We start from the raw sequence: 20,759 nt of genomic DNA on the forward strand, positions 1-20,759 counted from the left end.
ATGCACCTCAACGAGATGTCTTGAACTTCCTTATATGGCAATCAACGGAGTCAGAACCGACGAGCGACACGTGCGAGTCCGAGGAATTGTTGACCGCAATCCAGCTCCAGCTGCATCTGCGTCGTTGCGAGAGACGAGCCTTTTGTTCGAGCTTCCGGAGCGACTACAGAGCAAGTGCTGACTAGGACATGGGTCCAAGGAACGGAGAGGTCCAGCTTATGACCCGGCTGACATGACCAGGTGAGAGAAAGAGATGAGAAGAGAAGGAAGATGAGAACCAGAGGGGGCAAGAGCGGCCCTTGTCATCGAAAACCAAACCGCATCATTACCACATCGGCTTTGGGCCTGCATTTGCTGAAAGAATGCCCTGATTCTGATGATGATGCCACATGCGGCTGACCTGACAGACGAGGTGGTTATAAGCGATGAGCAGGTTGTTGGGGTATCCTGGCGGCCACGGCGGCAGAACTCTGCTGCCTGTACCGGCAGCCGGCCGAAACTTCCTTCTATGCGTGGCAAAGCGCGAATTTCCATGCCGCGGTAAACGGAAAAGAATCCGACGTCACTGATATGCAGCTCCGCATTCGATGAACCCAGCGGCACAGCGGCGAGCGTCTCAAGCGTCGCCACGATGTGCCCGCACTATCTCCCCCTTTCTAGACCGCCAGGAGAGGCATGCGCGCAAAAGTAGGTGAGTGAGGTGGTGGTGGAGTGGCACGAATGGGGCAGAGATACGATGTGCACGGCCGGCAGGAGTCCATGCAGAGCGAGCCTGTGGATCGGCTAAAAGTTGCGGCACCGCTAGAAAGAAGGCCGAAAACCGTTTCGATACAAAACAGTCACCTCTCAACGCCGCCGTGATGCAAGCCGCCGCCGATATCGCTCATGCGGCACCGGTTTGCCGTTCACCATGCTCTCCCACACTCCCGAGGTCCAATGCCACCAACGCTCAACCCTCCACGCCGTCCGCTGTCGGCCGCATCCCTGGCCACGAAGTCACGATAAGCAGGCCAGGAGCTCGGCCCACTCGCGGCCGCGGTTGCAACGGCAGACAGCCCGCAAGTGAGCGCCACCCTCCGCCATGCTTCGGTGATCCGCGATCCACCCGCCCCGGCACCGGGAAAGATGCCGTCCCAAAGAGGATGTTCAGTACCGTCTGTCAGAAATCTTTCATTTCACCGGTGGCAGGATCTACGCCAGACACGATCGCTTGCCCGCCCAAAAAATTGACTCATAAGCAAATGCATTCCTCTTCATTCGCTCCCGTCTTCGTGGCCCACGAGCACGCTCGCTTTTCTCACAGACTGCTTGCTGGTGCCTGATGCAACTTTTATTCCCATGCCCTTGTTCCCGTTCAGTCGTGTATAAGAGCCCGTAATACTCGGTTTTCGTTCTTCATTGACCACGCCATGTCCCGCTTCGAGGCCATCTCCGCGCCCAGCGCGCCGGTCGAGGAGGGCCAGGAGACCCCGACACCATGTCCACCTCCACCAGAGAAGGCCAAGACCTTGTCGTCGGGAGCGGCCCGTCGCGGATCGGGCGCCGGCAGCTTCGATCTGGAGAAACAAGCGACGGTCGATGAGGGCAGACCCACCCTCGAGCACACCATCTCCCATGTCACGACGCACGACATCGCTCACGTCCCCACCGCCCACACCGGCGGTCCTCCCGTCAGCGACGAGATCTACGACAGATTCTCGCTGACCCGTAAAAACATCATCACCGCCGTCCTGTCCTTTTGCGGCTTCCTGGCACCCATCTCCAGCACCACCGTGCTGGCTGCCATTCCGGAAGTCGCCGAGACCTTCGGCAGTGACGGCACCACCATCAACATCAGCAATGCCTTATACATGTTATTCATGGGCATTTCGCCCATGTTCTGGGGCCCGATCGGCCAGGTGTATGGTAGAAGATGGGTACGCCGAGCACAATTCCCCTTTCAGACCAAGCATTTTCCAATCCCTGAATATGTGAGACCCACGTGTGCAATCGATCTGATTTTTTGATATCGTAGGCCTCGCTCGGAAGCGCGTTTCTCTTCACTGCCTTTTCCGTCGCCACAGCGCTGTCGCCCAACCTTGCCGCCTTCTTCGTCTTCCGCATCATGACCGCCATTCAGGGCACCTCCTTCCTGATCATTGGCTCCTCCTGCATCGGCGACATCTTCCGCCCCGTAAGCAGCCCCGACAGCCAAACCCACAGCGCCCTTTTTCTCTCGCCTCTTACTGACATTGATGCATCAAACCAGACCGAGCGCGGCACGGCACTGTCCTGGTTCCTCTCAGGCACGCTGGTCGGCCCGGCCTTCGGCCCCTTCATCGGCGGCATCATCGTGACCTTCCGCTCGTGGCGCGACATCTTCTGGCTGCAGACGGCGCTGGGCGGCTTCGGCTTCATGCTGATCCTGTTCCTGCTGCCCGAGACGACGCACTACAAGCGGTCGGTCGAGTTCGAGGGGCTGAAGACGAAGGAGAAGGCGGCCAAGATGTGGCACTGGACCAACCCCTTCCGCGTGCTGCGGCTGTACCGCTACCCCAACCTCATCACCGTGGTATGTTTATAGCCCCTTTCTGTTCTTTCTCTCCCCAGTCGTGTGGGACGAAACGACCAAGGGGGAAAGTCTAAAGGACGCCACAAAGAATAGGAAGAAGAAAAAACTAAAAAAAAAGAAAAAAAAAAGGGGACAAAAAGGCTAACGAAACCACCCAAAAAAACACAGGGTCTCGCCTCCTCCTCGCTCGTATGGAACATGTACTCCCTCCTCACGCCCATCCGCTACGTCCTCAACCCGCGCTTCCACCTCACGTCGCCCATCCAATCCGGCCTGTTCTACATCGCGCCCGGGTGCGGCTACCTCTTCGGCACCTTCTTCGGCGGGCGCTGGGCCGACCGCGTCGTGCACAAGTACATCCGCAAGCGCGGCGGCGAGCGCGTGCCCGAGGACCGCCTCAACTCGTGCCTGCCCTTCCTCGGCGGCGTCATCCCCGCGTGCATGCTCGTGTACGGCTGGTCCATCGAGACGGAGAAGGGCGGCATCCCCCTCCCCGTCATCACCATGTTCCTGCAGGGCGTCGCCCAGCTGTTCTGCTTCCCCAGCCTGAATACGTACTGTCTCGACGTCATGCAGGCGCAGAGCGCCGAGGTCGTGGCGGGCAACTACGTCATCAGGTACGTCTTTGCTGCGCTCGGCAGCGCGCTGTGCTTGCCGGCGATCGAGAAGATTGGCGTCGGCTGGTTCTCGACTATCTCGGCTGGGTTTTTGGTCGGCGCCATGGTGTTGACGTGGTTGACGACGAGGTATGGGCGGCTGTGGAGGGATAACGTGGATGCGAAGAAGAAGGCGGAGAGGGTGCGGGAGGGGGAGAGGCAGCGGGCGCGGGTGCGTGATGGGGAGGATGAGGAAGAGGAGGAATCGGGTGCTGCGTGATGGTCTGGTGGTGGCGGTGGTGGCGGTGGTGGTGGCTGAGACGGGTGGCCTTTCCCCCCCTACGCCCGTCCTCGTGCCTTCGAGACAATGGCTTGTGGGAGCACGAGCGTTGGACTCCGCATTGTTGACTGTGGCTGACCGGTAGCTGACGAGAAACACGAATAAATTGCATGGGGCCGCGCAAAAACTCAGATGAAAGGAGACGACGAAAGGTATAGAATGGTACATTTAGAAGAGGTTGGTTGGTTCGGTTTTTCTATTGTCACTAATCAGAGGGACAGGTCTCCAGGCCTGATCTGTAGCGTCTGGTTTCTACTTTCTGCTTTTATTGTTGTCTCTTTCTCTTCATTTGACTCTCGTTTTTGCTATCGGGAGACGCTGAATGTTTCTACTTTGATCATGTTCGTAGTGAGGATACCCGGGGTCGTTGAGCATAGTACGATGATGATGCGTATGAATAGTAAAGCCTAATAAAATAGAAAATCTTTTACCTTACAGCTCCCTCTCGCAGCCGATGGCTAGCGCGAAGAATAGCAGAACTATATGGCGTAACTATGCCTTAGCTCGTTCTTAGAGAAAAGAAAGAAAATATAATAATACGTAGGTAGTCAAAGCTATCATCCGGACGTGTATAGAATTTTTAATTCGATATTCTCGTCCGGACGATAGCTTTAACTACCCATGATAAGTAAAAAACAGATCCACGCTAGCCATCGGCTGCGCGAAGGAGCTGTACAAATTCACTGGGAGCTTGTCGCACGATACTATTTCCTGCTGCGCATGGGGTCGGGCAAACAGACGTCGTGTGGTCCGGCTGAGGGCTGACATAAGCAAGCGTTTTCGACGACCGACAGCTTGGAACCGGTCCTTGACATGCAGTTTGCTGGTCTCGACCCAATTCCTGTTCGCTGGTGTTGCCTCGAAAACTGCGGCTTTCCCGCTTCCGCTCAAAATGCTTGATTAGTTCGCAACAATCTCCGGAAGGACCTGGCACAACGTGGAGTTGGTTCGTATTTACTGTGCATCGGTCCCGAACTTAGTGCCAAGGTGAGGCTCTAATGCAGAGGTGGGAACATAAAGGGGCGAGAAGCCACCGGTCAGTGGCGAAGCTTTCCCGGGAGTCGTGCATTTAGGTAAAGGGCGGTAGTGCAAACAAGATGGTCGTCACACCTCGGAGCCGCAGGCAATTTCAACACCAGGACCCTTATCCCGCGACGTTTGATTAGATGAATCCTCAAAAGGTAAGTTGACGCGGATCTTGGTGTAGGGTGTCGCGAGGAAGCGTGACACAGGCGGAGCGTGAGGTGCACGGCTGCTCCACGCCGTGCAACTGACCTCGGGACAGGCGGGACGGGAGGCTTGCAGCATCTGAGCTGCACAACCGACGACTTGACCGGCTGGTTTTACCGGCTCTACGGACGGAGCGCAACTCGGACGCGGAAACCTGCTCGGACTGATAGAAGCTGTTTGTTTCTGCAAGCATGGGCGGGGAAGGGATTCGTCGAGAGCAATGGAATGGATCGCCAGTCCATGCCACGGGTGCGACACGGCCCTGGGATTTGAGAATTCTAGGCTGGAAACAAACCGTGCTCAACGCGAGTGCCAGCCTGTGAGGTGGTGCTTCTCCTCTAGACTGCTGATGTTCCGTCTCAACATGATTCTGCAGCATCGATGGTACGAGACCTGATACCACTTCAGGCAAGACGCACAGACCCAGGCCGGGTGGTTATGCCGCAACAAGGCTTCCTTGCGACCGATCGGATCTGTACGCGATAATGTCATGGAGCAAGTCTTCGCAATGAGGGCGTCAGGCGGCGTGCTCTGTGATGCGCGTGGCGGTGGTGATGAAGATTCGTGGGGGCTGGTTGAGGGGCTGGGTACGATGGAGGCCAGCGCCAACTGGCAACGATTTTCGGGATCCACAGAAAAAGAGCGAAAATCAGTGGAGCGCTGCCGCCGTCGGCCCAGCCGGAAGCCGGTCTAGGTACGGTGTGCACGACTCATGCGCATCACCACAGCTGAGGCGGCAGATGGGAAGATAGAGCGGCGCTGGATCGCGCCGTTGTTGTTGCCAGCATTCCGTGGTTCGCGAGGGCGGACGGCCTGGTGCAGCGCCGAAGCGGCATGCGTTGCGGCAGCTGTGATTTGCGCTTTGAGCCGCTGAGATGAGCCAAGCGCAGAGCCAAGGCAGCAAGCTCCCGCCCGCCTGTGCGCTCTCCGCCTGTGCCTCGTCGCCGGCCGGGAACGCGTCTGACAGTCTGCAAGGCGACCTCAGGCGCGACCGCTGGCCACCGCTGGTCGCTGGCGCTCAGAAAGCCGCCCCGCGACAGCCATGACAGCCATAGCGTACCCTTCCCCATTGGGCAGCGCCAGCCATGACGTCGCGCCGGGCCCAAGCGCTCAACGGCAACAGCAACGGCGCTGCGTCCACAGCCAGACTGCCTGCCTGCCTGACTGACGGACCTGCAGTGCAATTGGATCTGCCCGCTCGTTCACCACGGCGCTCGCTGCATCGTGCAGCTTCCTCGCAGCCCAGCACCTGCACGCCACGTTTCAGCGGGCTCTCCTTGCGCGCGTCGCTTCCTGTTCCTGACGTGCAAAGGAGGCCGGTGCCACTGGGCAAGCGCGGGTGCACCACTCTTGGTAGCACTGCAGATCCCTCCGCCAAACAACGCGCCTTCCACGCCCTTGGGCTTTGCGTTTGCCCGTCTGCGCTTCGGCAGTAGGCGCATGGACCCATCATCCCACCATGCTTGGCAGGGCTCCACTTACTATCCGCGGCCTGTCTAGGTCGTGCTTGCCTCCCCACAACCTCTCCACACCCTCCTTAAATCTCCTAGTCAGCCCAGCCTCTTCCTTTCTTCTACATTAACTGCCAACGTGAGCACCAACCCGGGCTCTCTTTTCCCTCGTTCAACTTCCTCGCCGCCATGAAGGTTCCCTCGCTCACCCTGGCCCTGGCCGCGCTTGCGGCCGCCTCTCCCTTGACTTCCTCTCCATCACCCAGCCCGTCATACGTTCCAGGTCTCCATGCCAGGCAGAACTCCACCGGAAGCCCGTGCTCGGTCCTCAGCTCCAGCATCAACAACAATGGCCCGTCTTCTGCGACTCCCACCGTGGCGGCTTCTCTCGCTTACGACTGCCTCATGAGCGCCCCGCTCAACAAGTCGGCGGCCATTGAACTCCTTGACTCGATGAAGCCGTACCTCGCCTGGCAGAGCACCCAGTCTTACCTCAAGAACCCCCCCGCCGAGTACGCGGAGAAGGTGCAGCCTGCCGTCGACCTCATCCAGGGCCTGGACGATCTGGCTTCCAAGGTCAACGCCGACAAGTTCATCGGCGAGTACGAGTTTGGTTGGGCCCTCTACAATCTCGTCCTGTCCGCTCACGACGGCCATCTGGTCTACGTTCCTGATTCTGTCGGCGCCATTGTCACGTGGGCCAGGCCCATCTCGCTCGTTTCCATCTCCGAGGACGGTCAGAAGCTTCCTGTTCCCTTCGTTTACCAGGACATCTTGGCCGCTTCATTCCACAACTCCACCTACACGCCCTCGGCTGTATTGAAGATCAACGACGAGGATGCCTCCACGTTCCTCGAAAAGCTGGCCCAGTACGGATCACTCCAAGACCGCGATGCTCTGTACAACAACTTGATGTACAGCTTGCCTCAGATCCAGCTTGGCACCACTGGCGCCAGCACTGGTATGTTCTCTGGAGGTGGTCGTGGTCGATGGGTCTACCCCGGTCCTACGACCAAGCTTGACTTCGCCAACGGCACCAGCCAGACCTATGAGAACATTGCTCGTGTCCAGGTCTCGTTCCGCAACGTCGAGAACGGCACGGCTCTGGGCGATCGCTACTTCATCTACGACTCTGGAGCCAGTGCTCAAGCAATGGCCATGGCCGTTGACGCCAAGGACAAGTCCCGCATCCAGGCTGCCAACATGAACGTTGATGGTCCCCAGGATGACACCTCGGTCAACCAGCTGGATGTGCACGTTGCCGCTGCTGATGCGGATGCCACAACCACCTCTCGGACCACGCGGGCAACCCCCGCTCCCGGCTTCCCTACCCCGGTCCTGTTCCAGAGGAACAACCTCATCGCCGGCTACTACCTCGAGGGTGACGACTACGATGACATTGCTGTTCTTTCCGTTCCTTCGTTCGTCAGTACTAGCTCTGCCGAACTGGATTTCCAGCGCATTGGCACTTCATTCATCCTCGGCGCCAAGGCTGCTGGCAAGACGAAGCTCATCGTTGACCTCAGTTCCAATGGAGGCGGAACTATCCTGCAAGGCTACGACCTGTTCAAGCAACTGTTCCCGTCCCTTTTGCCGTACGGCGGCACCCGCTTCAGGGCCCACGAGACGCTCGACCTGCTCGGCCAGAAATTCTCGTACCTCTCCGAAGGCTTTCCCCGCGACCCTGAGATTGTGCAGGAAAACTACACAATGGCCGACATAGTCTCCAGCGTCTTCAACTACCGCACCGACACTGATGTTGACTACAAGCCCTTCACATCTTGGGCTGAGAAGTTCGGCCCCCACGCGAACGAATACGACAACTTCACGTCAATCATCCGCTGGAACATGTCCGACCCGCTCAACATTCTGAACAGTGGAGGCATCGAGATCAGTGGCTACGGCAACCGCAGCAACTTCACCGACCAGCCTTTTGAGTCTACCAACATTGTCCTTCTCTACGATGGCTACTGCGCATCGACCTGTGCTATTTTCTCGGAACTGATGCGCCAGCAAGGCAACGTTTCGTCCATCGCTATTGGTGGTCGTCCGCAGTACGCTGCTCAACAGGCTGTCGGCGGAGTCAAGGGCTTCAACAACTTCAACTGGGCTGCTATTCAACAGTGGGTCTACGAGGCTTACGACAACGCCAATCCTGAGGAGCAGGCCAAGTACAACGCGACGTACCAGGCCAACTACACCAGCTATGTCCCCTTCAACCGTGCGGCCACTGATCCCAACGTCAACGTCCGTGACGGCCTCCGCCAGGGTGACGATACTGGTACTCCACTTCAATTCACCTACGAGGCGGCTGACTGCCGCCTCTTCTACACTGCAGAGATGACTCTCGACATCACGGCGGTCTGGAAGGCGGCTGCCGACAGCAAGTGGGGCGACGTCAGTCGCTGCGTGTCGGACGCTCCGAGCTCCAAGAGGGGCGACCATCTTACCAGGAGGGCCATGGTGCCACGCATGGTCAAGCGCGATACCTCATTTGAGGATAGCTTGAAGCTCTTCACTGACACGACTGCTATCCGTTTCGACGGCGACGCTTTCATGGCACCTTGAGCGGGTTTTCTCCTTTCTCTTCTCCCGACTCAACTTTTCTATTACCCTTTTTTCCTATACGCTTAATTCTCATCAGCGATTTTTCATCATGACGGGTAGAGGGGAGTACTGATACCAACTTCAACGATTGAAAAGTTTGACGCATGCATGGGGGACCGGACTCTAATGTTTGTTTCTCCACTTCCATTGTAATGTTTACTTCTGCATACTGGGGTTGGTGGAGCCGAAGCAGAAGTAGGACGGTAGCCTGGCTAGCTACCTTTGCATGAGATGATGATCATGATGGCAAGAATTAAGATTCATGATAGCCATAGAGCTCGACGACACGAAATAGAGGCCCTGATGCCTATGTTTGATTCCTTTACAGTGAATGCAGTACCCATGCGTGCTTGTCCATGTATATTGCCTAGGGCCACCAAGTTCCCAAGGCTCTGAAACACATGGTATATAAATTTTGATTGGCCTTTTCTGGATCAGCCTTGCTGATGGGGCGATAATCTTGCGAGATTCCATCCAGTGATTCAGCAGTATCTACGTAAGGTAGGTGGGGGCAGACAGACCAATTTCTTTTTTCACCAGCTGTGAGGCTGTGTCCCGCAAGTAACACTCCCACCCTTTTTTTTTCTGCTCGGTTTAGATGACCGCTTCAATTGTCTGTTTTAATATTCCAGTCGCTGCTTTGGCTTTCAAGGGGGTTGCAATGGTGTTGATGGAGACAGCCGGGAACCGGCGGGGACAGTTCCAGGTCCAAAGCCGACGGATGAATCGCCACAACATATACATTGATCCAGTACTGTGTCTGTGAGAAGAGAGGGAAATCGGATGCGTACCGTTGCGAAAGGGGTAAGTGGAGCCTGGAAGCCAAGGTGAGCTCACCAGGGCTGTGGGCGGAAGCTCCAAGAACATGTGACGATGGCGAACGGCGCGAGGCAGAAAGCAAGTGTGTCAGCTCACGAAAACAAGGTAGTAGCAGAAGAAGGCTCTATCGGTTTGATGCTCGAGGTCACGCTGGCTGAAGCCCCTTTCCCAGACGCGTTGGAAGGCCGCGTCAGTTGGCCTCGGTGGCCCTCAGCCTTGAAGAATATTTTCGGCTTCTTGGGTCTAGATGTGATCGGCTCATGAGGCAGTGCGTCAGCAGTAGAGGGCGAAGCCTGAAAGTCCATGGGTTGTGTGGTAAGGTGAATGCGCAAGAGGCTTTGAAGTAGTTTGTTCATTCGCGGATGAGCTGCCGGCCCCGCCATGCCCCCGTCACCGTCGCACAAGGCTTTGATTCTAGCCAGCGCCCGCTGAGAGACTCCGGTCAACCAGGTTGGTCTCATTGCGGCCAATATATTTTTGGCGCGTATAATCACAGAGTTACACTGCAGTAGCAGCTGTGGTGTACATAATCTGCCTGCTCGCCGTCACATTCCCATGCAGTTCCAGTGGTAAATCCTCCTTTTCTCAGAGATCAGGCCAGCAACGATGGCTCACCGTCCAGAATCAGTCACATTCGACAGTTCGTTAAGCTCCAACATTCCCATGGAAGAGTATGAGCGAGAATCTTCGAAACCATCTCATCAAGGTTCTACGGAATGTCCGTTACTGAAGACTACCACAGGCACCGCTATTCAAACACAGGGAAATCAATCCAGGTCTTTTTTCGCCTTGGTGGACTCCTTTTGGCTCGTCGAGGCTGTAGCTTGGATCATCAGCGCTACGGCAATGGCAGGCATCGGCCTTGTCCTGAACATGCACGACCACAAACTCCTGCCGAACTGGCCGTTCAACATCTCCATCAACGCCTTCGTTTCAGCACTCTTGACAGTCTCCAGGACCACTTTGATGGTACCATTGACTAGCTGCATTGGACAACTGAAGTGGCTCTGGATCAAGCAGGAGCGGCCCCTCGCGGATCTGCAGTTCTTCGACGAAGCGAGCCGGGGGCCTTTGGGTGCACTCAAGCTTTTCCACAGGACGAAAGGAATGTAAGTAGATGGGGAAACGGCCATGGTCACAGGAAACTGACGCAAGTGCCAGCCATTTGGTATCCCTGGGTGCCATCATCACGGTATTCGCCCTCGCCATCGATATATTCGTCCAACAATCAATCATAGTCGAGAGTGTGTTCAACGTAGCGCTGGCTCAATCATATGGTGACGGGATCTCATGGGATCAATGTAATAGTCACATCATTTGATTAAGCTCGCCATTGCTGATTTGAAGCAGATGATGCCGCCCGATTCTCTCCAGAAATGAAGAGTGCGATACTCCAAGGAATATACCATAAGCCAGATGCCGGAGATGCGTTCCAAGTGAAGAATTCGTGCCCAGGCAAGAGTTGTCGGCCACAGAATTACACAACACTTGCAGTTTGTAACAAGTGCATATCCATCGATGATGATGAAAGGATTCAGCAGATCAATGGGTACATGGGGAACAATTACACCGAGTACACGAATGGCTTATCAGAGGTCAGTGATACTCTGCGAGGAGCTATAGCACCTCCATGGAACTCGCCGCTGGAATGGAACCCCGACGCGGAATTGTTACACATTGCCTTCGTCAGTTTGGAAAAGTCGACTTCCCTGAATGCCACAGAGTGCATTTTCGAGATGTAATGCTTCCCACATTTGTGTAAATGGTACCTACTAATTACTCGTAGGTGCGTCAAGCTCTACAATGGCTCTGTGGAAAACAATAAATTCCACGAAAAAGAACTACGAATTTTGAACACGACATCTAACGAGCCACTTCAAGAAGACGATTCCCTATGCTTGGATGCAAAACATGATGCACATCTATCTCAGAAAAACTTGACCTTCTGCATTACTCAACCCGCTTTCTGGTCAAATCAAGTGCTCATGCTCAACACAATACTGGGATGGTCATTGTGGGACACCGATCCCAAGGTCCCAGTCGAGAATGTCACAAGAAACAGTGACGTGCTCAAGCAACTTCTTGACTCCGGAGACATCCCCAGCTCGATGAAAAACATTGCCTCGAGCGCAACAAAAGCCATACGAGAAGCCCCGGCGCAGCATAACGGAATTGCTACTAAAACATTCAAGCCGCCCGGTACTTACATCAAAGTTCGTTGGCGGTGGCTCATACTCCCGGTGGCACTCCAAGCCATGACACTGGTCTTCCTGGTCGTTACCTTCTGCAGGAGTCGTATTGAAAGACTTGAAAACTGGAAGTCGTCCTCTCTTGCGGTATTCAGGAGTGGCGTTCTAAGCCAAGGCGATTTCGGAATGACCAAAGCGGGCCGGCAGTATGAGATTGACGACATCGCTGGCCAAGTCAAGATTTGCTCGAGGTATACTGGCACCAGTTATACCATTGAGCAAACCAACTCCGAGTAGCTGCCGGATCAGAGAGACTCTCCACATACTTTGTCATGGTGCGGTCCTGATTGACTTTCTTTCTTTTCTTTGCGGAACAGGTTTCGTCGGACGGAAGCAGGCAGGGAACGCTGGCGTTCCTGATTTCATTCTATTTTCCCCACGAGATTAGTGATAGCGGCAACACATGATTTTTAAATTCTTAGTTATTCTTCAATCGAGGTACTTGCATTGACATAGTATTGAAGTTCCCAATTCCACGTAAGTACGGACTCATGGACAATTTTACTTCCCGTGCTTTTCCGACTGAGACCACGGTGCTGCGTGTTCAGGACACATCAATGTATATGAAGTCTGGCGTACGGGAAAGGAGCCAAGTGATAGCGATGCAGACTTTCCACTCAACGTCCATTTTCGTGTAGTGCTCAGAAGAACCCCCTGCCGGCCATGGATACCATACTAAACCTTCGCCTTCTCTCCCTTCGGACTCTCCTCGACCGCCACCACCTCCGAACTCTCCCTCCCATCCCCGCCAACGTCCACCCCAACTACCACGACCCTCCCTACGCCCTCCGAGTTCTTATTCTGCACCGCCGTCACCCTCGCGCCGATGCCGGCCCCCCTGAACGCCCTGCTGCGCCACGCGGGCACACGGGCGTGGAACAAGTCGTCGAGCTCCTCGAGCGAGCGGCCGCGCATCTCGGGCACGACGAGGTAGACGAAGGCGATGGCGGCGGCCGAGATGGAGGCGTAGACCATGCCGACGCGCGGGCCGAGGTCGCCGGGGGCGTCCTGCACGAACGGGTTGACGTACGTGATCAGCAGGTTGCAGCAGAAGGATGATGTTGTTGCGATGGCGATGGTGCGCTCGCGCAGCTGCGCCGTCGACACTTCGGACGTGATGGTCCAGTTGACCGAGCCCCACGCGCCTGTGGAGAAGACAGACTGTGGGTATGTGTGTGTCAGTGGACTGAACTGTTCAAGGAGAGAAGAGCCACTTGGATGAAAGACAGGGGGCACGGCGGGTCACAAAAGAAACTGTCCACCCGGATCTGCCTTATAGAGCAATTCTATATGGGGTAGGTAGTTTAATACAAGATCCGGACGTAAATGTACGTTTGCACATATTTACGTCTGGATCTTGTATTCAAACTACCCATCCAGTGAGAGATTTTTTTTTTATGAGGCAGATGCGGGTAGGAAGTTCCTTTTGTCACCAACGTGGGGGGAGGGAAAAGAAGGGAGGGAGATAACACCCACGTGGAGCATGATGGCCGCAATGCACCCCTGCGCCACAGCGCCGCCGGACACGCCGCCGGGATACCACGTCGCCAGCCCGGACACGACCCACAGCAGGACGCACATGAAGGCGCTCGCGCCCATCAGCATGTAACGGCGGCCGATCTTGTCCGTCAGGTAGAAGGCCAGCGTCGCGCCCGCCAGGTTGGCGCACATGTACGCGACGTTGACCTTGAGCACGTTGGGGATGCCCAGCTGCTGCAGGAAGATGACGAGGTAGGTGTTGAGGAAGGCGCTGCCCTGGCTCTGCTGCAGGCACTGCACGCCGACGGCGATGAAGGTGCGCCGCCCGTTGCTGCCGCGCGCGCAGTCGAGCCAGGTGGTGGCGCGGTGCGCGGCGACTTGCTCGGCCAATGCTTCTTCCAGTAGGGACAGCTCGGTTTCGATCTCGGACCGTGTGGCGCTGCTGCCGTGGCGGATGTAGGTGAGCGCCGAGAGGGCGTCGGCGCGGCGGTGTTGGGATAGTAACCAGCGCGGTGATTCGGGGACGAACCAGATGCCGCAGAGGAGGAGGACGGGGATGATGATTTGGACGACGATGACTGCCGTTGTCAGATGTATGTGGTAGGTGGGAAATGGGGAGAGCATGTACACACCGGTCTTCCAGGCCCATTCGCTGGCCATTGTTGAGGTGCCGTAGACTGTGCCGGCGGCAACGAGGCCGCCGACCATGAGCCACCATTGGTAGAAGTTCACCATGGCTCCGCGGATAGCTGGCGGCTATCGTGAAGTCAACACTTTTGAATTCTTCCAACCATCCGAGCGGACTGACGTACCGAAAGCTCTGACATGTACATGGGAATGCAGTTGGCCTCAATTCCCATTGATACGGAATTCACAAGGCGACCGGCCATGATTGCCCAGTAGTTGTTTACGGCAGCCTGGATGATGATACCGACAATGGCAATAATGCAGATGACAACCACAGTCAGTCGACGGCCAAGGCGCCGCGTGATTTCTGATGCAATCACGCAACCTATAACCCAGCCGGCGATGGGAGTGCCACTAGCGATGGAGAGCCATGAGGATGGTATGGATTTAGTTGTGTTGCTACCGACGCGAGTTCCCAGATCTGCGGAGAATCTGAGTGAAAGTCAATAATATGTTCCCTCCCAGGAGAAGAGTTATACGGTCATGCTCGGACGTCGCTTACCTGTCCATTGAAATGACGGCGGACCAGTAGTTGTTGTCCACGCCAAAGTTCTGAAAGTTTTTCGTTAATTTAAACTTCCCTCGTCCTCTATTCCAAGGAAACCTACCATGGCCCCCAGCTATCGAGAAAACGTCAGTATCGTCGCGAAAAACAAGTCCTCGAAGCTGTACTTACAGACACAAGCAAGTATACTTGCATCAACCTGGGAGTGAGCTCCTTGAGGAGCAGGGGCTTCTCGAAATGCATGGCTACTCGGTGGTAGAGACTACCTCTTTCCCAAGCGCTACTCAAGATAGTCTCGGGAAGTCAAACACTTCAGTTCAGATCAACAGGGTGTCCCGTGTTGCGGCGAGGGAAGTCTCCGAAGGGAAATCAAAGTAGAGTCCTACAGTCGTCGCATCTCTTTAAGGGAGAACAGCGGCCACCGCATCGGGGCCGTAGCCAATTGGCCTTATCAGGACGCTGCATGGCACCTGCGTCCGCTTGGTATAGCGCCGGATGGGCAGGCGGATTTAAATTGCGGGAATATCCATGTCTTTACCAGTATTTTGCTGCAAGCTTTAGTCCGAAATCACTGATAGAGCTTCCGAGTGGAGTCAAGTCTCCAGAGACGTCCTATTAAAAATCAGCATTTACGAGGAACTAATCTATGCGGAGTGTGCACAGTTGAGAGGAGGATGATCTTACCGCAAAGAGATCAACCAGGGCGCTTCTGACTGGACTACTTCTGTGACCAACCGAGTCAAGGCCTTGAAGCGGCATCATGTCCTTTTGCCGGCATTCAACCCCAGGGTTTCGGAGCATCCGATGAGGAGTAACTCCCCAGCAAACTAATCTGTAGATATCCGACGTATCTCCACATGCAGCGTTGGCTCGTCATGATAACGACCGCAGAAGTGGGGGATCCAAGGTACGCTGGCTGTTACTCCGCAATTGAGCTCACGCGGCGCCCAAGCCGGCACTGTCTTCTCATAATTCCGACACCGGACTGTCGAACTCATAAGAAAGCTCACAGGTCTGAGGTGTGTGTCAGAAAAGAAAAAAAAAAACCGCCTCTCGACTGCAAATATCGCAAATACACCTCCATCGAAACCCCATCTCGTCCCGACACCTCGATAAACCCAAAGATGCCGCACTCCACCCAGGCGCCCACGTTGGCCGACGATGTCCAATACGGCGACTGGCGCGACGACATGTTCCGCGACGGCTTCGCCGTCGTGAAGGGCGCCGTGCCGCCCTCCCGCTGCACCGAGTACATCGACGACATGTACGCGTGGCTCGAGAAGTTCCCCTACGGCTTCAAGCGCTCCGACCGCAGCACCTGGACGCCGGAGCACCTGCCCGCCAACGTGAAGTACGCGCCGCCCAGACCCCTCTCCCTCACATCATCACCGTCCTTCTGCCCCACTCACTCACTCCCATCTCTTACACCCCCACTAACCCACACCCGCGCATTGAACCCACAGGGGCGGCATGTACTACCACTACGCGGTCCAACACGAATCCTTCGTCTGGCGCGCGCGCCAGGAGCCCGGGGTGCTCGCGGCCTTCGCGAAGCTGTGGAACACGACCGCCCTCATCGCCTCCTTCGACGGCATCAACTTCACGCTGCCGACGTCGGCGCGCGAGCCGTGGGCGGCGTGGCCGCACGTCGACCAGTCGCCGCACCGGACCGGGCTGCAGTGCGCGCAGGGCATCATCAACTTCGCGCCCAACGGCCCGCGCGACGGCGGGTTGGTCGTCCTGAAAGGGTCGCACCGGCTGGTGGAGGAGTACTTTTCGTGCCACGAGACGGAGCAGGAGACGTGGGGGTCGACCGACTGGTTCGGGTTCAGCGAGGAGGAGGGCCAGGTGGCGTGGTTCAAGGATCGCGGGTGCGAGCAGGTCAAGGTGTGCGCGGAGCCCGGGGACCTGATTGTGTGGGATAGCCGGACGGTGCATTGGAATGTCGTGCCCGAGGGGGAGGAGACGAGGGCGCTTGTGTGTGAGTTTTTGTCGGGCGAAACTGATCTTTGTTTTGTGGGAGGAAGAGTCGAAGAACTTGCTGACGTTATCGGTAGATGCGTGCTACGCGCCGGCCAAGTTTGCCAAGGCGGAGACGTTGGAGAAGAAGAAGGAATTCTTCGAGAAAAGGCTTGGGACGGTAAGTGTGCTTGTGCAGTGGCGTTTGGTTCGCGGGAGTGCTGTTTGGGGAAGAAGGCTGATTTCATCTCTACCAGACCCATTGGCCTCACGACAACATCTTCGTCAGCAGCTATTCGACGGAAAGGATGCGCTGTGGCAAGCTGGACGATTTCGACCGAGAGAGGCCTTTCGAGGAGCCAAAGATAAACGACACGTTGCTCCGGCTCGCTGGAGTGCTGCCTTACGATTCATGATCGAATACGGCTACGGGTATGTATCTCCAAATTAGTCAGACACACATGATCCTGTCCATTGATTGCACTTCGACTCACCGTGCTTCTGTATCAGACCACTCGTCCGCACAGGTCACTCGGGCGATGCTTATGCACGGTTCCGAAAGCGTCTTCCTTTCTCACATGGGCGGTTGAAGTCTATACCTGTAAGCTTCATCGTGGTTGTGATCTACATTTATATGCATCAGATATCCTGGCATGGAGAGGTGGTGTCTCTAGAGACACGAGAAGGGCAATCTTCCGCAATCCGTTGAGTCATAAGTGCTGTGAATAGATTGCCAATTCTATTTCGGTACATCGTGCCCAGGCCTTGCATAAGGCACGTATAGTCGGCAACCCTTCAGAAAAGCCGAGGCACGGCGTTGTATGGTGGGTTTCACTCATTCCATTCGCTCCGCGGCCTCCGCAGCTATGCGCTGCGTCTCCTTATTAAGCCTCTTGTGAGTGGAAAAGCGGCGGAATTGCTCCCTCCAAAATGCCCACCGCTCAGCCGAAAACCCGTAGCCGCGCTCATCCGCATCCCACACAGTTCCACCGCCGGCCTTTGGTGCGTTGTCATAATCGTCGACCCAGTAGCGCATCTCCGAACCAAGTATTTCGACCCACTTCGCCGCAGCCGGGATGTGGAGCCAGAAAGTCTTTCCATATCGAGATTTGAAACCATACTCCAGCGCATCTCTTATGGTCCATAATGCGTAGAGGCGGAAGCGGTGCAGCCTCTCAATCTCGTTGCCGTACGACTTGACCAGATGAGCAGCGAATGCGTTCAAAGCGGTCCACCGATCTCGAGCTTCGCGCGTCTCTTCAACCGACGGATAGGGGCCCATAGTCGACTCGGGCTGCTCGAGATCCCACGCTTCCCTCATTCGCATCCCGAAGTTGGGAATGTCGACCCACAGGCGGCCGTCGTTGAGGGTGATCGTATCGCCCGGTTGAATTTTCCAGTCTCTGCTGCCATCATAGTACCGGAGGGGTCGGTCGCTATTGTTCTTTGCGACGGGCAAGCGGGCGAGGCATGCTATCAACGCGGCGAGCCGCTCGGCGGAACCGATATCGCTCACCTCCACCGCTGCGCGTATGATGTAGGTGATGGTTGCTTCATGGACATCAACCAAGCAATCCCCCTGTTCCAGAACCAATGAAGACAGGCTCCTTGCAGCTTCGTCTGCAGTTATTTGACCAGAACATTCATCCGCAACCAGCTGGATCACGCGGTAAAAGACGGACAAAGGACAGAACTTATCAGCAACGAATTTGGCCCAGTCTTCAGGCCAAGGAGTCTTCTGCCTGAATGCTCGAGTTCGTTCGCTCAAGGCCCAAACTGAAGCCCTCGTAGTCATTGTCAGATACTGCAGCGGTCAAGGGGACAGAAGCGGGCGGATACAGCACTGATCCAGGTGTGCACGAGCAGAAAAAAGCGCATCGATAGAGGCCCTTGATTTCCGGTGGTGTTTCGAGACAGGGCGTGAGCCGGTGTTGTTGTTCATGGTTGGAACCGTGAGATGGACGAGCCCAACAGGCGACTCTTATATCAGAGTCACGTAGGTAACAGCTTCAGCTGCACCATTAACAATGAATACTCAGGGAAGACCAACACCGCCCACGTTACCGATACACCGGTGTCTCGATATTGCAACAGAGCGGATGTCAAGGGTCACGCGGCCTGCTCTCCGGTCGATTGGTGGGGGGTTCATCCTTTTGGTCGATGCTTTCGTCGTCAAACTCTTCCCATTCTTCGTCTTCCTCGCCGTGAGCGTCGTCTGCTGGAATGTCTGCCGCATCACCGCCAGCTGCGGCTTTCTTGGCTTCTTCGAGAGCTTTGTACTTTCTCTTTGACTTTTTCGCTTTGCTGGCCTTTTTCTTGGCCTGGGCAGCACGCTTGATCTGCGTCCTGCTCTCGTCGCCCTTCTCCATCTCCTCAAGCCGCTCCGCCAGCATCCTGCGGGCAGTCTTGCGGTTCTGGGTCCGAGACCGCGTGCCTTGGTACTTGATGACGATGCCGGTGGGAAGATGCTTCAGCTGAACAGCCGACGAAGTTTTATTCTGGACAGCACAATTAGTGCGCACCTGGAGAAACGGGCTTGGGGGCATGCAAACAATCTTCTGGCCGCCTGGGCCACTGCCTTTGAGAAAGGACTCGGTGATATCATCTTCGTTAATGGTGGGCCGAGGTGGCAGTGGTTTTGGGCCGTGGAGCGCTGCAGCGACGGTGAATGGACGCGAGGCCAGAGGCGCGCGGAGTTCCCGATAAAGTGCGGGCCGTGCTGGCGGGGTGAGCAAGAGCCGCATGCAGCGGAGCGCCATGTCGAGGTGCGGATACGGATGGGCGGAAACGTGACGTTGGATGAGCGTGGCCAGAGGTGGCACAGTGGGACGCAAAGACCCTGAATGAAACACGCAGGAACGCGCGCTCCTTTTCCGCCCGCAGGCACCACCGGTTGCGCACCCCAGCATCCTCCGCAATAATAATCACCGTCGCGCGCGCGGATCCGGCCATTGCACTCTCGCCCGCCCCTACCCGCCAGCAGGGCCGCCAATTACCAAAGCCTCCGCTGATCGAGATTACCCATGTCGCACTACGCCGACGCAACCTCCCTCAGCCAACAAGTCTACTACTACACCTCCACCCTCACCTACGCCTTCCTCGCCGCCTCCGCCAGCATCCTGGCCCTCGCCCTCATGCTCTACCCGACCGCCGTCCTGCGCTGGCTGCAGCGCAAGCGCTACCAGTACGAGGTCACCTTCTCGCTGTACATGCTCACCCCAACCGAGAAGTTCATCTTCAGTACGCACATCGCTCCCCATCTCCGCCGACTTTTCCCGCTGACATGCACAGACTCCTTCGTCTTCCTCTTCGCCAGCATGATCGTCATCGCCGCCTCGCTCTACCTGCCCGAGCACATCTCCTTCCTCGTCAACCGCGCCGCCTACTACCTCGCCGGCGAGACCTCCGGCGCCCCCGACGACTCCGTCCACACCATCCTCCAGACCTCCGTCGAGGCCGTCAAGGCCACCGCAAAGGCCGCCGCCGCCCGCGTGGCCGCCGTACAACAGGACCGTGCTGCCGCCGGCGTGCCCGGCAACGGCGCCGGCGTCATGGAGCTGTGAGCGCGAATCACTCTTTGCTTCGTCTACCCCTCCTCGAGGCAATGGGTCAACGGGCGTGAGGGGAGGAGACACTTCCGTCCCAAGGGAAAGGAATGGCTTCCCTAGGTTTCCTCTCCCCCGTCGAGCTGGGGAGATGCCTGGCTTTTCCGGCGTTCCGGCGCAATCCGGCGGTGTGAAGATATTACGAAGTTTGGAGAAGATGAAACGTTTTAGACCACGGTATCTTTGTAATAATATTAATGGCCGATGCGGATCACTTTTTTTGTGCGCGAGGCTCACTCTGTCGTCTGATGGTGTTTTTTTTTTTTTTTTTTTTTTTTGGCGTGACAGCGGTCATGTGCTGTTTTGGACCATACGCGCAGGGCATTAGACGTCTTGGTAGACCAATACTTGGAGCAACTGATATGTATTGACTCGTCCGGTATGCAAAGTGGTGTGCTACCTTTCTTGAATAGATTGCTGCAGATCACTCAATGTTCGGTTGGTTATATTGGGTGAGCTGCTCTTCTGCCGTCCTGTTGAGAGGGCCATGTGTATATTTTGACCGACCGAAAGCACAGCTGATCGCTGTGCAGGAAGACGGTGCCATTGCTATCTCTGAAGCAGTCCTGGGTAACGTGAAGGTGGCGCGTGGAGGAAGTAAACAATATACTATCGGCTAGGTAGCTCTGACCAAATGTCAACCGTACAATTGATTATTAGAATCCCAGCTTGCCATGGTAC

General features: G+C 56.2%; 8 protein-coding genes across 8 annotated transcripts; 5 read left to right on the forward strand and 3 right to left on the reverse strand.

Moving 5' to 3' along the window:
* Positions 1 to 1,409: 1,409 nt before the first annotated feature.
* Positions 1,410 to 3,427, forward strand: SLS55_006182 (uncharacterized protein; the record flags this gene model as incomplete). Its single annotated transcript, XM_066777615.1, has 3 exons — positions 1,410 to 1,905; positions 2,064 to 2,551; positions 2,720 to 3,427. 3 exons carry the CDS (start codon positions 1,410 to 1,412, stop codon positions 3,425 to 3,427), a joined length of 1,692 nt encoding a protein of 563 aa, XP_066631710.1.
* A 2,930-nt stretch (positions 3,428 to 6,357) lies between these two features.
* SLS55_006183 (uncharacterized protein) lies at positions 6,358 to 8,736 on the forward strand (the record flags this gene model as incomplete). Its single annotated transcript, XM_066777616.1, has 2 exons — positions 6,358 to 6,363; positions 6,469 to 8,736. 2 exons carry the CDS (start codon positions 6,358 to 6,360, stop codon positions 8,734 to 8,736), a joined length of 2,274 nt encoding a protein of 757 aa, XP_066631711.1.
* Positions 8,737 to 10,440: 1,704 nt separating this feature from the next.
* Positions 10,441 to 12,080, forward strand: SLS55_006184 (uncharacterized protein; the record flags this gene model as incomplete). Its single annotated transcript, XM_066777617.1, has 4 exons — positions 10,441 to 10,703; positions 10,756 to 10,895; positions 11,089 to 11,332; positions 11,381 to 12,080. The coding sequence occupies 4 exons, from the start codon at positions 10,441 to 10,443 to the stop codon at positions 12,078 to 12,080; spliced, it is 1,347 nt and encodes a 448-aa protein (XP_066631712.1).
* A 438-nt stretch (positions 12,081 to 12,518) lies between these two features.
* Positions 12,519 to 14,757, reverse strand: SLS55_006185 (uncharacterized protein; the record flags this gene model as incomplete). Its single annotated transcript, XM_066777618.1, has 7 exons — positions 12,519 to 12,988; positions 13,316 to 13,900; positions 13,955 to 14,078; positions 14,135 to 14,441; positions 14,512 to 14,561; positions 14,618 to 14,629; positions 14,686 to 14,757. The coding sequence occupies 7 exons, from the start codon at positions 14,755 to 14,757 to the stop codon at positions 12,519 to 12,521; spliced, it is 1,620 nt and encodes a 539-aa protein (XP_066631713.1).
* An 881-nt stretch (positions 14,758 to 15,638) lies between these two features.
* SLS55_006186 (uncharacterized protein) lies at positions 15,639 to 16,889 on the forward strand (the record flags this gene model as incomplete). Its single annotated transcript, XM_066777619.1, has 4 exons — positions 15,639 to 15,865; positions 15,978 to 16,495; positions 16,572 to 16,654; positions 16,731 to 16,889. 4 exons carry the CDS (start codon positions 15,639 to 15,641, stop codon positions 16,887 to 16,889), a joined length of 987 nt encoding a protein of 328 aa, XP_066631714.1.
* A 419-nt stretch (positions 16,890 to 17,308) lies between these two features.
* Positions 17,309 to 18,268, reverse strand: SLS55_006187 (uncharacterized protein; the record flags this gene model as incomplete). Its single annotated transcript, XM_066777620.1, has 1 exon — positions 17,309 to 18,268. One exon carries the CDS (start codon positions 18,266 to 18,268, stop codon positions 17,309 to 17,311), a length of 960 nt encoding a protein of 319 aa, XP_066631715.1.
* Positions 18,269 to 18,575: 307 nt separating this feature from the next.
* Positions 18,576 to 19,232, reverse strand: SLS55_006188 (uncharacterized protein; the record flags this gene model as incomplete). Its single annotated transcript, XM_066777621.1, has 1 exon — positions 18,576 to 19,232. The coding sequence occupies one exon, from the start codon at positions 19,230 to 19,232 to the stop codon at positions 18,576 to 18,578; it is 657 nt and encodes a 218-aa protein (XP_066631716.1).
* A 264-nt stretch (positions 19,233 to 19,496) lies between these two features.
* Positions 19,497 to 20,036, forward strand: SLS55_006189 (uncharacterized protein; the record flags this gene model as incomplete). Its single annotated transcript, XM_066777622.1, has 2 exons — positions 19,497 to 19,713; positions 19,765 to 20,036. 2 exons carry the CDS (start codon positions 19,497 to 19,499, stop codon positions 20,034 to 20,036), a joined length of 489 nt encoding a protein of 162 aa, XP_066631717.1.
* Positions 20,037 to 20,759: the final 723 nt, after the last annotated feature.

Source organism: Diplodia seriata, assembly GCF_021436955.1.
Source record: "Diplodia seriata strain FDS-637 chromosome Unknown scaffold_6, whole genome shotgun sequence".
NCBI classification, from domain to species: Eukaryota; Fungi; Ascomycota; class Dothideomycetes; order Botryosphaeriales; family Botryosphaeriaceae; genus Diplodia; species Diplodia seriata.